The sequence below is a fragment of the Glycine max genome, chromosome 4 (genome assembly GCF_000004515.6).
Source record: "Glycine max cultivar Williams 82 chromosome 4, Glycine_max_v4.0, whole genome shotgun sequence".
In the NCBI taxonomy this organism is placed as follows: Eukaryota; Viridiplantae; Streptophyta; class Magnoliopsida; order Fabales; family Fabaceae; genus Glycine; species Glycine max.
This window is the reverse complement of record NC_016091.4, coordinates 2,392,572-2,405,041: the sequence shown is the minus strand read 5'-3', so window position 1 is coordinate 2,405,041 and position 12,470 is coordinate 2,392,572. Positions and strand designations below refer to the sequence as shown.

The window sequence follows — 12,470 nt, the reverse complement described above, 5'->3', positions numbered from 1 at the left end:
GTAAAATATGACCTGCGGCTGTAGGTAGTATACTGTATACATTTTTAATACTTCCATCATTAGTTGTTATAAGGGTATAATATTTTTGTTCCTCCTATGTTTGTAAAGGGACAGAGTTGTTTTCTTTCAAGTAGCGATTTCATAACGGATACGCTTAATCCTGCCAGCACCAAGGAATTAAGTTTACCCTTCACTCTTTTTTCCTCTATTATATTATTGATGGCGCTCTCTCTATTTTTGATTTCACCAAGAGGGGGCTATGTTCTATCTTGTGAACATAAATTCTAAATTGGCATGTGCATCTTGCCCAGCAGTAAAAGCTTTATTTGATCATAGACTCCTATTATTTGAAGACATTTCGACCACCACTATCTGGTATTGGCCTTAGTGGGCTACATGGACAGTTACCAACTTGGCAATGTCCTCAGTTACTAATAAGAGCAGAGTAATAGAGACAGGTAAGTTACATGCATTTCTCATTAAACTTGCCTAAAATATACACTAACTTGGATGTTGGAATCTCTTTTCAGGTACTTATCACATCATTGGAGAAGAAACTCGGACTAAAACGAGGAAGACTGAGGACAGGTCGGAACACCCCGAGAGTGATAAGAACATCAATCATGTTCCCAAACACCTAAAATTCTATTGGTGTGTGTTTTTCAATATGCTTTAGAAGAAAATAACATCGACCCAACGAAAAGGTACTTCATTCATTGTCCATTAAATTTGGGAACTAATATAATCTTCCAATTCATTTGCTTGAATCTAATCTAAATCCAGTCACATGTGAACAAAACAATAACTTATTTCATACTCATAATGTCGAACATGTTTATTGATATGGACCATCACTACTTGTGTGGCAATGGGGTGTGAACAAGCGTATCCTTTTTCTGGGGTTGGAGCAAACGGCAAATCTTGAAAAAACTTTTTAATTTTATTCAATTCTTTTGTTAATGTAACAAAAAACAAATATCCCCGCGACCAGATCCATGTCTGCCTCGCTCATCCTATGTCGAAAAGGGTAAATTCATTACACCTTCAACCACCACTCCATTAACGCAGTACCATCCACCAACACCTATCATAAATAACACCAAAACAACTTATTCTAGCGTCTCAGAATCAATAAACCTAACACCATTCATAATTGTGTTCCATAACCATAAGCTCTGAATTTGATACGGTTCACCTTCCTAAATGCATTTGCCTCCTTCAAGCACGGTCTCATTGCTTTGCAAATATAGGAAACGTGTTTTTGAGCTTCTAATATACAATTTTAATCTAATATGACAATTTAACCGGAGTTTCAATTTTTTCCAAACAACCCTACCATTCAATAAAACATTATATCTAAAGGTCTGGTACTGCACTTTTCTTTGTGTACCTTATACCCTGCCTACGACTTTCCGATTTCATCCCTCTTTTTCCTTTATGACTTTGCCTCTAAAGTTTCGAGACATACGGGGCCAAGGGAATCGAATTCTCGTCAAAGCCAGCTCAGGTTCAATGGCATATACATTCAAACGAATATCTCTAGTCCAACACATTACTGAGGAGGCTAAACACATCATAAGACTATTGATATTTGATATTACATCAAGTCTTTAATAATTTTAAGATTTAGATGTCTGCCCTCCACATTACACAATTTTAAGATTTGTCGTGTACATCTTCATTTTCATTTAAAATGAAAAATTTTAAGAACTCTAGTTCCATTTAGCCATTCATTATCTAGAGAAAATTATCTTCACTTGTAGAGGCAGAGAGCCCGCCATTTTTTCACCTGATATGCTGCCATCCCCCCAAATTTAACTGCAAATTGCAAATTGCAAATTAAACAATCGATTTTAACTAAAAAATGTTACATGTAGATTTCTGGAATAATTCAGTATACATGAAAATCAATGAGTTGGAAAGCAAGTAACCTCGGAATTTGGACTTGCAGAGATTCCAATTATAACCGTGCTACGTATGAGTTTGCTTGGGTTACATATCTAACCCAGCGATAAGGATTATGTGCTTTTGATTTCTTTGCTATTTGCAAATACTTCACCTGCACCAAAAAATGGCATCTTAGAAAAATCATTTTGCAATAATAAAGAGGAAAGTTGAATCTATATCTAAAATCATAAGGCATTGATTATATTATATACCACTGTCAATTTTAGTGTCCAGTAACACAAGCTTCAAGAAAATCAACTAAGACATGATAACATATAATTTCTGGATTAGCAGTATAATTAAGGCACTATAATATATCATCGAAAAGATCTGGTACATTTTTCAACCAACACACATAAAAGTCCAATACAAGCTTTGTTTAATAAATGTAACAGAAAAAAATAGCTTCAAGAAAATCCCCATTTTACCTGAAGCCTTGAAGCATTGTACATAGGTACGGTGAAAGTCATGCTGACAGGCCCTGCTTCTTTCATGATATTTCCTGTGCTCATAACAAACACATTAATTCATTACAGAGAACAATGCCTTTTGAAACATTAAGCCCAAACATAGTTATCAGCATTGTACCATGTAACTCCTGTGAAAATGTCAGCTTTGCTCGTAAAGTATGTTCAGATCCACCAACAACCTGTAAGAGGATGGACCAGCCATTATTGTCATCTATTAATATGACTCATTAGCCTCAAATACCCAACTGAAGGATTCTTTATGAACATCCATAGATCAGTGTTTAAAAATATACTGATTATTAGTGGAAAAACGGACAATCAATATTACCTTTTTCAGACCCCATTCCAGTCTTTTATTTGCTTCCTTAAAATCAGTGGTGTGTCCAACTGCTCCAGGTTCTAACTCAAAAGTAACACTGAAAATTTGAAAATAATTTACAAACAGGGTATAAGATCAAGTAATCAGTATCATGTTTGAACCATTTAAATGAATAGGACCCATTTGGCCTGGTCTGTGCAATAAAATACAACAAACACACATGCAAAGTACAGACAAAAGGTAGCATATTTAGTAGATCAGATTCCAACCACCCCATTTGCATCAAGAAGAATAATTCAGCCTCCTGCACGTACAAGCATGGTTTCCCTAATTATGTCATTTTCTCTTTCTTATCTATGAGTCAGTCACCCATGACTACCAGTAGCATAGCGCCCTAGTAACCACTCCTTTTTTTTTCTTTTTTCATTTTGCACGTTGAATGTTGAGTTCTGATTTATGATTGGACACATTCAATATTGGGCATTAAGCTTTCATTTTGAATGCTTAGACATGGGAATAGTGGGTGCTGAAAAAGGAATGGCTTGCTAGAACATGAAAAGGCAAATGTATTACAAGTGAATATGGTGAAATTGGCTGCTGTTGGTATTTATATCATAAGCCATATTTGATGCTTAGTTCACACACATGTGCGCACACACACACATATATTTCATAATCTCTCCTGCAGTTTCATGTCCATCCACTCTACTGATAGCAAGAAAATATTACAAAGACCCAAGCAAGACAAGAAAGGAAACCTGTCATCCAACGATTTTCTAGCTTTGTGCTGAATTACTAATGTCTATCTTCTGCACTTGATGTAGTGCAGATTGCAAAATGAAACAGATTCTGCTGCTTATCAAAGGTTGCAACAATTATGCTAACATAAATGTCATTTGCTAATACTTTTAATTTTTGTTTTATTTTTTAGGTGAATTGAAGGTTATCTCATTTGACCAACTTAATATATGACCTCTGGTGACTTAAATCCTGACAATCTATCAAACAGATCAACCAGAAAATTAGCTAGCTAGCTAGCTCATTATGGAGAACTATACACTAAATCATTCCTATCAACTATGACTAAAATTACATTTACAATAATCATGAAGAAAATGTAACTACCGAGATGTAAATGATGGCAGAGGCATCTGCACAAGAACAGTATTAGCATTGATACTTGAGTTGAATTCAGCTCGCACTTTAATGGTCACTTCAGCCTATAAAAAATATGCAGACTATCAAAACATGCTAAAAAACATTTAAGACTTGGAAAGTTTGGGGGTGTTCAAAACCACCTTTAGGGATCCTGTTTCTTCAATTAATGCATTAATACGAAAGGGTGGCTTAAATGGTTGAGTCATACGATAATTCATGACTGGAAATTCACCTTCTGGTGGTACCTATCAAACAATGAAACAGTAATTAGTCAGGGGACTCAAAAGTACAACATGCTACTGTATTATCTATATATGTAAGCTAGTGTACTATGTACTTACCAATGACAAAGTTCTATCAACATCAAAACTATCAAGGTGTACAGACTCATGGAAGTTACAATCATCTAAAATGACAGCACCTGAACCTCTATAATCTGTTAAAGATGATAGAACAGGATCAGGAAAGAATGAAAAGTCATAGCAAAAGCTTATTGGGATACGAAAAATCAACTAGTGAACAAAATTATCATCAATAAAATTATCCATCCATTAGTGATTCAACAGACTCATATATAAACCTAACTAAAAATATCCCCTTATTAACACTAAATATGGAGTTATTTTCAGTACAACTTAATTTAAATATTTAATAAAGAGAATACATAGTCAAGAATATATGTTAGACAACAACAAAGAAAATAACAAGATATAGAAACCGTATACATTTTTATCAGCATTTTAACTTTCAAGGGGGACAAAATATAACATTGATTGACCTACCACTTGTTCCTATACTCAGGTCCTCGTTGAGAGCAAGTCGAATCTCTGGGTTACCAGTAAGATAACTCTTCATTTGAATGGTTCCATCTATCTCACTAGTAAGTATAAATCCCTGTTTCCAACAACAAACTCATCAAAATGCTTCAAAATTTTGCAGCAGTATATGTATGGAAAAGGGAAGGAAGACATGATAACAGACATCGTGAAAAAACCATAAAAAAAGATGATCAAAATACTCACACTAGAGTTGAATGTAACACTTATTTTCTCAATTACATCAACAAAGATCTCATCCCTCTTCCTTCCACCGGGTTCATTAGCAACCACAGACTTTGTAATAGCTGTACCTGGCATTCGTTTGGTCCCTTGCTGCAAGTATAGGTAATAGGAGTCTAACTAGTCAATAGAATCATGCATGACAACCAATAATATGCCTAAGCAAGCAACTGACTAAACCTACAAATAGTTAGCAACATACCATAAAAATGGAAGCAGGGCCAAGTGGAGGCATCCGTGCAGCATCAATCACTATTGGCTCATTGAAAACATATGACTTCAAATCCTCAGTGGATGTTGTTTGCACATAACCAAAATCCTGGCACAAAAGAACTTTAGTATAAACATATCAAACAGAAAATGCTGTAGTTAGAACCACACAAAAAAAATGAACAAGCTGTAATTTGGTTTGCAGAAGCTGTAAATACGTTAACCAAGTAACCAATTAAGTTTCAGTTTTCTCTTCAAATCAAATAAAAAATTAAAAAATAACCCATACAACATGGTTAGATTAAACATACTGAACATTTGTACAAATTGCAAAGTTTCCCTGCCTCTCAAAATGTAGCACATAAAAAAATATTATAAGGGAATTTTATAAAAGTGCACTTTCTTATCTTATCAACCTGTCATATCATACATGGAGGAGTTGAAAATTGAAACTTGTTGAAGAGAGACTTGGCATGGGAATAGTTGTAGACCACATTCTATTAAAGTATAAATGACCAAAATCAATCAATGGTGCTAGCCACTAGGACCTAGGTTAGATTAATGAAGTTTAGTTAAGCATGGTTTGGTAGCCAACATGCCTATACAGTTATTTTCCACAAGCAAACCATCAGTTGAAGCAAGGAAGAATAGAAAATACTTACAATGACTTCATCCAGTAATTCATAAACGAGCACGAAGTTCTTTCTAAAGGAATCTTCATTGAGAACACCAAGGTAATCTTTGATGACACGTGCAATTCTTTGTAAAAGTTCCAAAACAAGAGAAGGGGAGACATTGACTCTAGTAGTAGCAACAAATAGCAATCCAGCAACCTTTACGTGGAAGTAGTTCACACCGTCTATATTCTATGAAAAACAGAAAGAAGACACATAAAACAAAACAACCAGGTTAACAACATGGAAAAGTGTAAAAATTATTGAGTAAACCATCAAATTAGTCCCTCAAATATTACTCTCTCCCCTAAATAGTCCTTAAAATACTAAAATTATTTAAGTAGTCCTAAAATATTGATAATATCCATCGATTTAGTCTTTACATTGATATATTTTGACTAATTTGAAGGATTTTTTAATACTTTGGGCACTATTTAGTATGAATTCTAATACTTGAGAATTAGTTATATAATTTGCTTACTGAAGAGATTATTTAGGAGAGAGTAATACTTTAAGAATGAAATTAATGGTTAATTAAAAAATTAGTTTCTATAATTTATCAATAAACACAACAACAACAACCACCACCAAACCCTTGCGGGAACATGTAGTAATATATATCTATTGGAAACTTTTAGAATTAATAATAGAGAAATGTGAAAAGAAAAAGTTGTAAATTGACATAATGACTGAAATACCCACAAAAACAGGTGGAGCATCTCCCTCAGCATCTTCTTTCCAGAACTTTACTTTTCGGAAAAATGTCTCAGCGCTTCCTTTTTGAGCTTCACCACGATCTGCATTCATTTAATTCAACAAAAAAAAAAGGGAGATTAAACCATACTGATAAGGTGCAGAGTGGATGAAATTGCGTTGCCACTCCCAGTCAGAAGAAAAACTGAATGAAAAAGAATGGATCATGGAAATGAAAGAGAGGGTGAGAAAATATGGAACTCACAGTCGCGGTAGACGATGTTATCGCCTCTCTGTGAAAGCACGAAGAACTGCAATATCATCTTTGCTTCTTCTGTTTTAGCTTTCTGTCTTAACAGCTCAACTCAAGTCATCTTCCTCCTTCCTTTTTACTTTGCCCACTCTTCGCAACAAACGCATTGCCGTTTTGCCACGCACCAGTCATGGCCTAGACACAATTTGGCAACGTCTTAGACTCGTGTCGTTTTGTAACTATCCTCGTTTTTTTTCATTCAATAAAAAAACAAATACTCCCTCCTGTCTCCATTATATATATATATATATATAAGCATTATCAAAATTAGTCAACTTTAATAAATTCTATTATTTTCAATTAAAAATATAAATTTTTCTTAAACTATCATTCATGTGAATTTGATATTAAACATTAAAAAAACCTTTAACTTTATTAAATGAAAAATTTTCAAAAGATAATCTCATCAAATAAAACATACCTTTATGTAAATATTTTTATATTTGAAACAAAAAAATATGATTTTTTTATTGTTTATATTCAAGACCAAATAGAATAAAATAGTAACCAACTTGTCAAGTTAGGTAACTTTTATGTTTTAATAAAAAGTGTCAGCAACACACTATTTCTAACGCACACTTCATTAATTATTAAAAATTGAAAATTATAAAATTAAAGGAGAGATCTTAAATGAGTTATGAGACCCATTAAAATTTATAATTTTTTAATAAATTTCAGATAATAATAAAGAATGTGTTAAAAAGATGTGTTATTAACATTTCTTAAATGCTTAAATTTAGTAAATAAGAGTTAAGTTATCTGGAAAGATAAAATGTATTTTAAAAAATTGTAATTTTTATTTAAAATTTTGATTGAGATTAACTATTTTTACATTATTAGTTAATAATAAATTGTTTTTTCCGACAACCGAATCAAATACTTTTTATTAATATAGTGTTAAAAATACAAAAAAGAATTACATGAAATATATGATCACATTAAAAAAGGAAAATTTTCTATTAAAGAGCCTAACTTAGTTGATTCAGTAGAGTATATGAGTTATTATAAAAAAAATTATATTATCTTTAATCCCTACAAATAATAATAAAAATTCTAGCTAATTCACCAAATTAGCTTGCCTTCTTGTAGAATGAATAGAATAAGACGGACAAGATCTAAGCAAATCCCTAATTTTATAAATTACTACATATATGATAAATTTATATTATTTTAAAAGTTATATCTATGGTCAACTCTAATGAATTGATTTTTTAACTGCAATTTTTATGAGTTGATAGTAGTATAAAAAAACTATACTAATAGTAACTGAAAATTGAACTCTTTGTACAAAAAAACGAATATGAAGTTGTGTAAAGAAAAATAATTTTTTTAAGGTTTTATTATATAAAGTAAGGCGTTTAAATTATAACTTTTTCTCTTAAAATAAATAAAATTCTGTTTTAGTTTCAACTAGAGTAATTTTCAATTAAAAAGTTGAAACCGTTGAACTTTAGTTTCATACTGTGGGTTAATAACATCTTTTAAGAGTTTAATAGACATGCTTAGTTGCTTACGTTATTAATCAATAAAAATCTTCTTAATATAATTTTCAAAATAATTATTATGAAAGTTGAGTAGTTATTATAAAAACTAATAAACATACTATCTATGAATAAATAATAGTATAAAAATATTTACACTGAATGCATGCATTACTTATTCCATCTTTAATTCATCAAAAAATAAAAAAAGAAGTACATCTTTATAAATTAAATACTTAAGTGAAGGTTTATCACTCTTAATTATAATTGTCGACTAGTTTAGATAATACATGTTTCAAATTTCATGTTATACTAAACACACAAAAAAAAAAACTAACTTCATCATTGTATTTTTAGAAATCTCTTTGTTGGGAGAATACAAGGGGGCCTAAAAAAAGAATTTTGATGCTTAAGTAAGGAAGTGAGTTAAATTGAGTATGGAATAAAAAAGGAGAGATAGATTTTGTATTTATAATGTTAGGTGAGTTGTAAATAATTCATAACTTATACATAATAATTAATAGATAATTCATAACTTCTAGATAATAACTAGTAGATAATTCATCACTCATAGATAATCCAATGGATTATAAATAATTCATTGCATATAAATAATTCATTGTTAGTAGATAGTTAGTAGATAAGTAGGTACATATAACTTGACAAAGAAATAATAACATTATTATTAAGATTCAAATAAATAAATATCTATTAATAACTTATCGGTCCAATAATATAACTTAATTTCTATGTGCTTTGATGTCAAGACTAGTTAGAGGAATGACGTGTACATTCTAAGGTCATATTAATTAATTTTGTGAACCCAAACAGTATAATCATAAATAAAAAAGAAAAAAAAAACCTTCAAGAGAGACTACAAATATTTTTAATTCAAAACGAATTTAATTTTACATAAAGAAAACTTGTCATTATTTATCAAGACCGTATGAAAAACGTGCAAAAATTATCTGAAAACACTTCCCAGGCTTTTTAAAGGTTAACCCTGCCATGCTAACGTTATATCCACGCTACGTTTCCTGTAATGACCAGGTAAATCTTTAATGATTTCGTTTAATTATGATGTACTAGACCAATCAAATAAGTACATCTTAATGAATTGTTTTATTTATTACTAGCGATTAGGCTCTAAGATTTTCAAACAATAAAAATCAAGTGGCGGAATAGAACAAACAAAATACATTGTTTATGTTGTATACGGCTACCCCGTTGCTTTTTAGTTATTTTTTTGAAACCAAAAAATGTTATTAGTTTTCTTGATTTTAATAAAATAATTATATATATTTTTTATTTTATTGCTTTCTCTTTCTACTCTATCACAAATATATGTATAAATTAACTAAAGATAAGAAAACAAATAAAATAAAAAAAATTGATAAAAGAGTAATTAATATAACTTTCAATTCTACAAACAATAAATAGAAAGGAACGTAAATTCTAAAAAAAATCCACAATTAAAAAACAACAGAGAGAGTAATTATTATCTTTTTAATTCTGTAAAAAAAAAAAGATTCTTAAAAAAAGAAATGATGTAGCCAAAAACGAGTATCACGCAAAAGGATGGATGATGATGCAAGAAAGAAACAAAGAGAAGGGAAATATCAGGAGCTAGTGCTAGGTGCGAGTACTGGAGCAAAACGCGGGTGTGTGTGACTTTCGTTGGAGAGAGATGCAGTTCCATTCAGAAACTCCAAACAAACATCCCTCGCGACAACCTTAGGAATCTCGATCGCCGAAAAAACCTATGCAGCCCCGAACACACACACTCTGCATTCCAACTTGTTTAAATCATGCCTCTCGATTCACCCTTCTCTCTCAATAAATCTTTTGGCCTATGAAATCAGATTCTTCGCCACCGCCACAGTCATAATAAAGTTTTATTTTTCCAAATAAAGGTAATCTTTCCTCTTACGTTCTTTCTACATTTGTAAATATGCTCCCTTTCTTTTCTTTTCTTTTTATTAATTATTAATTAATTACTCTCGAGCGTGTCTCTTCCTTTAATCCTGTAATTCTTAACACAACGTTCTGTTTGGTACAGATCTCTACACGGTCTCAACTCAAGATTAATTAAATAAAATTTTGGATATGGATCTAGGTTGTTAATTTGGTAGGTTAGTCATAAAGCAGCTTTCAAGTGTCTCTTAATTAATTGTGTTAAGAAAAAAAAATTATTAATAATGATACGCCAAGACCACTGTATGTTTTATGATTCTGTTCACTCACCACTCAACAGTGAACACTGAAAGTTTCTCTTAATTCTGATGATTGGTTGAAAATCTCGGACTTGTTGGTTTTGATTTTGTAGGGAATGGCGACTCCTGTTGAGCCTCCTAACGGGATCAGAACTGAAGGGAAGCATTATTATTCCATGTGGCAAACCCTGTTTGAGTTTGATTCAAAATACGTGCCCATCAAGCCAATTGGCCGCGGAGCATATGGGATTGTGTGCTCTTCTGTGAATAGAGAGACAAATGAGAAGGTTGCCATCAAGAAGATACAGAATGCCTTTGAAAACCGGGTTGATGCACTGAGGACTTTGCGCGAACTCAAGCTTCTTCGCCACCTTCACCATGAGAATGTGATTGCTTTGAAGGATATCATGATGCCTGTTCATAGGAATAGTTTCAAGGATGTCTATCTAGTTTATGAACTCATGGACACGGATTTGCATCAGATTATTAAGTCTTCTCAAGCTTTGTCTAATGATCACTGCCAGTATTTCCTCTTTCAGGTATGAATCTTTGGCCCATGGTTGGTGAAACTGAATAATATTCCTTGCTTCACATATGTCAATTTGATATCATGAATAGCATGGTGTTCATATTGTCTACTCCGTATGCGTGTTTAATATTACTGTAGAGTTGACACTAAGTAGAAAACACTCTTGTTGAACTTGTTTGTAAGTTTGTGACAGTCTTGGAGAGGACCTTTGGTAAAATTCAACTCAATCTGGCATGGTCTTTTAGAATTACAAACTTGTGTGCTTTCATCATTTTAAGATTTTTTTTTTTTTTTGTTTTTGTTGCATTTACCCTCCTGCCTTTTAAACCCTCTTTGATTTTCCAAACCTATAGTTCTTCCCTGAAGAATTGACGACATCAATCATGCCATGGCACATTTGTAGGGCTTTCTGAAGTTACAGATTATAATCATTTGTGTTGCTTAGCTGTTGATTGAAATTACTAATTGAAAGTTCTTGACTGCAGTTGCTCCGTGGCTTGAAATATCTTCACTCAGCTAACATCCTTCATCGTGACTTGAAACCTGGGAATCTTCTAATTAATGCAAATTGTGACCTAAAAATATGCGATTTTGGGTTAGCACGTACTAACTGCAGCAAGAACCAGTTCATGACCGAGTATGTTGTCACTCGGTGGTATAGGGCACCAGAGCTCCTACTCTGCTGTGACAACTATGGGACATCTATTGATGTTTGGTCAGTTGGATGCATCTTTGCAGAGCTTCTTGGCCGAAAACCGATTTTCCCTGGTTCAGAGTGTCTCAACCAGCTGAAGTTGATTATCAATATCCTTGGTAGTCAGAGGGAGGAGGATATTGAATTCATTGATAATCCAAAGGCAAAGAAGTATATCAAATCACTTCCTTATTCTCCTGGAAGCCCCTTTTCGCGACTTTATCCTAATGCGCATCCATTAGCAATTGATCTTCTTGCAAAGATGCTTGTTTTTGATCCAACCAAGAGGATTAGTGTCACTGAAGCACTTCAACACCCTTACATGGCCCCTCTGTATGATCCTAACTGTGACCCTCCAGCTGTCATTCCAATTGATCTTGACATTGATGAGGATCTAGGGGAAGAGATGATAAGGGAGATGATGTGGAAAGAAATGCTTCATTACCATCCCGAATCTGCGATGGAGAATGCAGGGTTGTGCTAATGATATTTACTTCTTTTCACGGTTATGTTCCCTTTTGTTGGTGCCAGGATAGTTCTAATATCATAACTTGCTTCAAATAATTAGGAGGGCTTTGTCATCAGTGAGCTCATTATATGTTCCTGTTTTCTATTTATTGAAAGCAGAGAGAAACAGCAAAATATTATCTTAAAAAAAATTGTGTTATTGCTGATGATGCATTATAGTCTTTAACTGCCATGTTGAGAGAT

At 32.6% G+C, this 12,470-nt stretch overlaps 2 protein-coding genes across 2 annotated transcripts; one reads left to right on the top strand and one right to left on the bottom strand.

Annotated features, from left to right (window-relative positions):
• Positions 1-1,506: 1,506 nt before the first annotated feature.
• LOC100800985 (AP-4 complex subunit mu) lies at positions 1,507-7,067 on the bottom strand. Its single transcript, XM_003523734.5, has 14 exons — positions 6,795-7,067; positions 6,539-6,633; positions 5,825-6,028; positions 5,155-5,271; positions 4,917-5,045; positions 4,677-4,788; positions 4,236-4,330; positions 4,035-4,139; positions 3,862-3,956; positions 2,746-2,833; positions 2,536-2,596; positions 2,376-2,449; positions 1,932-2,059; positions 1,507-1,818 (listed from the first exon to the last, which is right to left on the bottom strand). Exons 1-13 carry the CDS (start codon positions 6,850-6,852, stop codon positions 1,961-1,963), a joined length of 1,332 nt encoding a protein of 443 aa, XP_003523782.1. The 5' UTR covers positions 6,853-7,067; the 3' UTR covers positions 1,507-1,818; positions 1,932-1,960.
• Positions 7,068-9,888: 2,821 nt separating this feature from the next.
• Positions 9,889-12,433, top strand: LOC100798863 (mitogen-activated protein kinase homolog NTF3-like). The gene is given in 3 exon segments (NM_001254075.2): positions 9,889-10,236; positions 10,650-11,075; positions 11,551-12,433. Coding segments are annotated over 2 exon segments (1,116 nt in total). The 5' UTR covers positions 9,889-10,236; positions 10,650-10,652; the 3' UTR covers positions 12,244-12,433.
• Positions 12,434-12,470: the final 37 nt, after the last annotated feature.

Coding starts and splice junctions, on each gene's coding strand:
- LOC100800985 (XM_003523734.5), bottom strand. CDS start 6,852: ATGATATTGCAGTTCTTCGTGCTTTCACAGAGAGGCGATAACATCGTC. Junction 6,634..6,794: donor TAACATCGTCTACCGCGACT/GTGAGTTCCATA, acceptor AAATGAATGCAG/ATCGTGGTGAAGCTCAAAAA. Junction 4,331..4,676: donor CCTGAGTATAGGAACAAGTG/GTAGGTCAATCA, acceptor CATCTTTAACAG/ATTATAGAGGTTCAGGTGCT.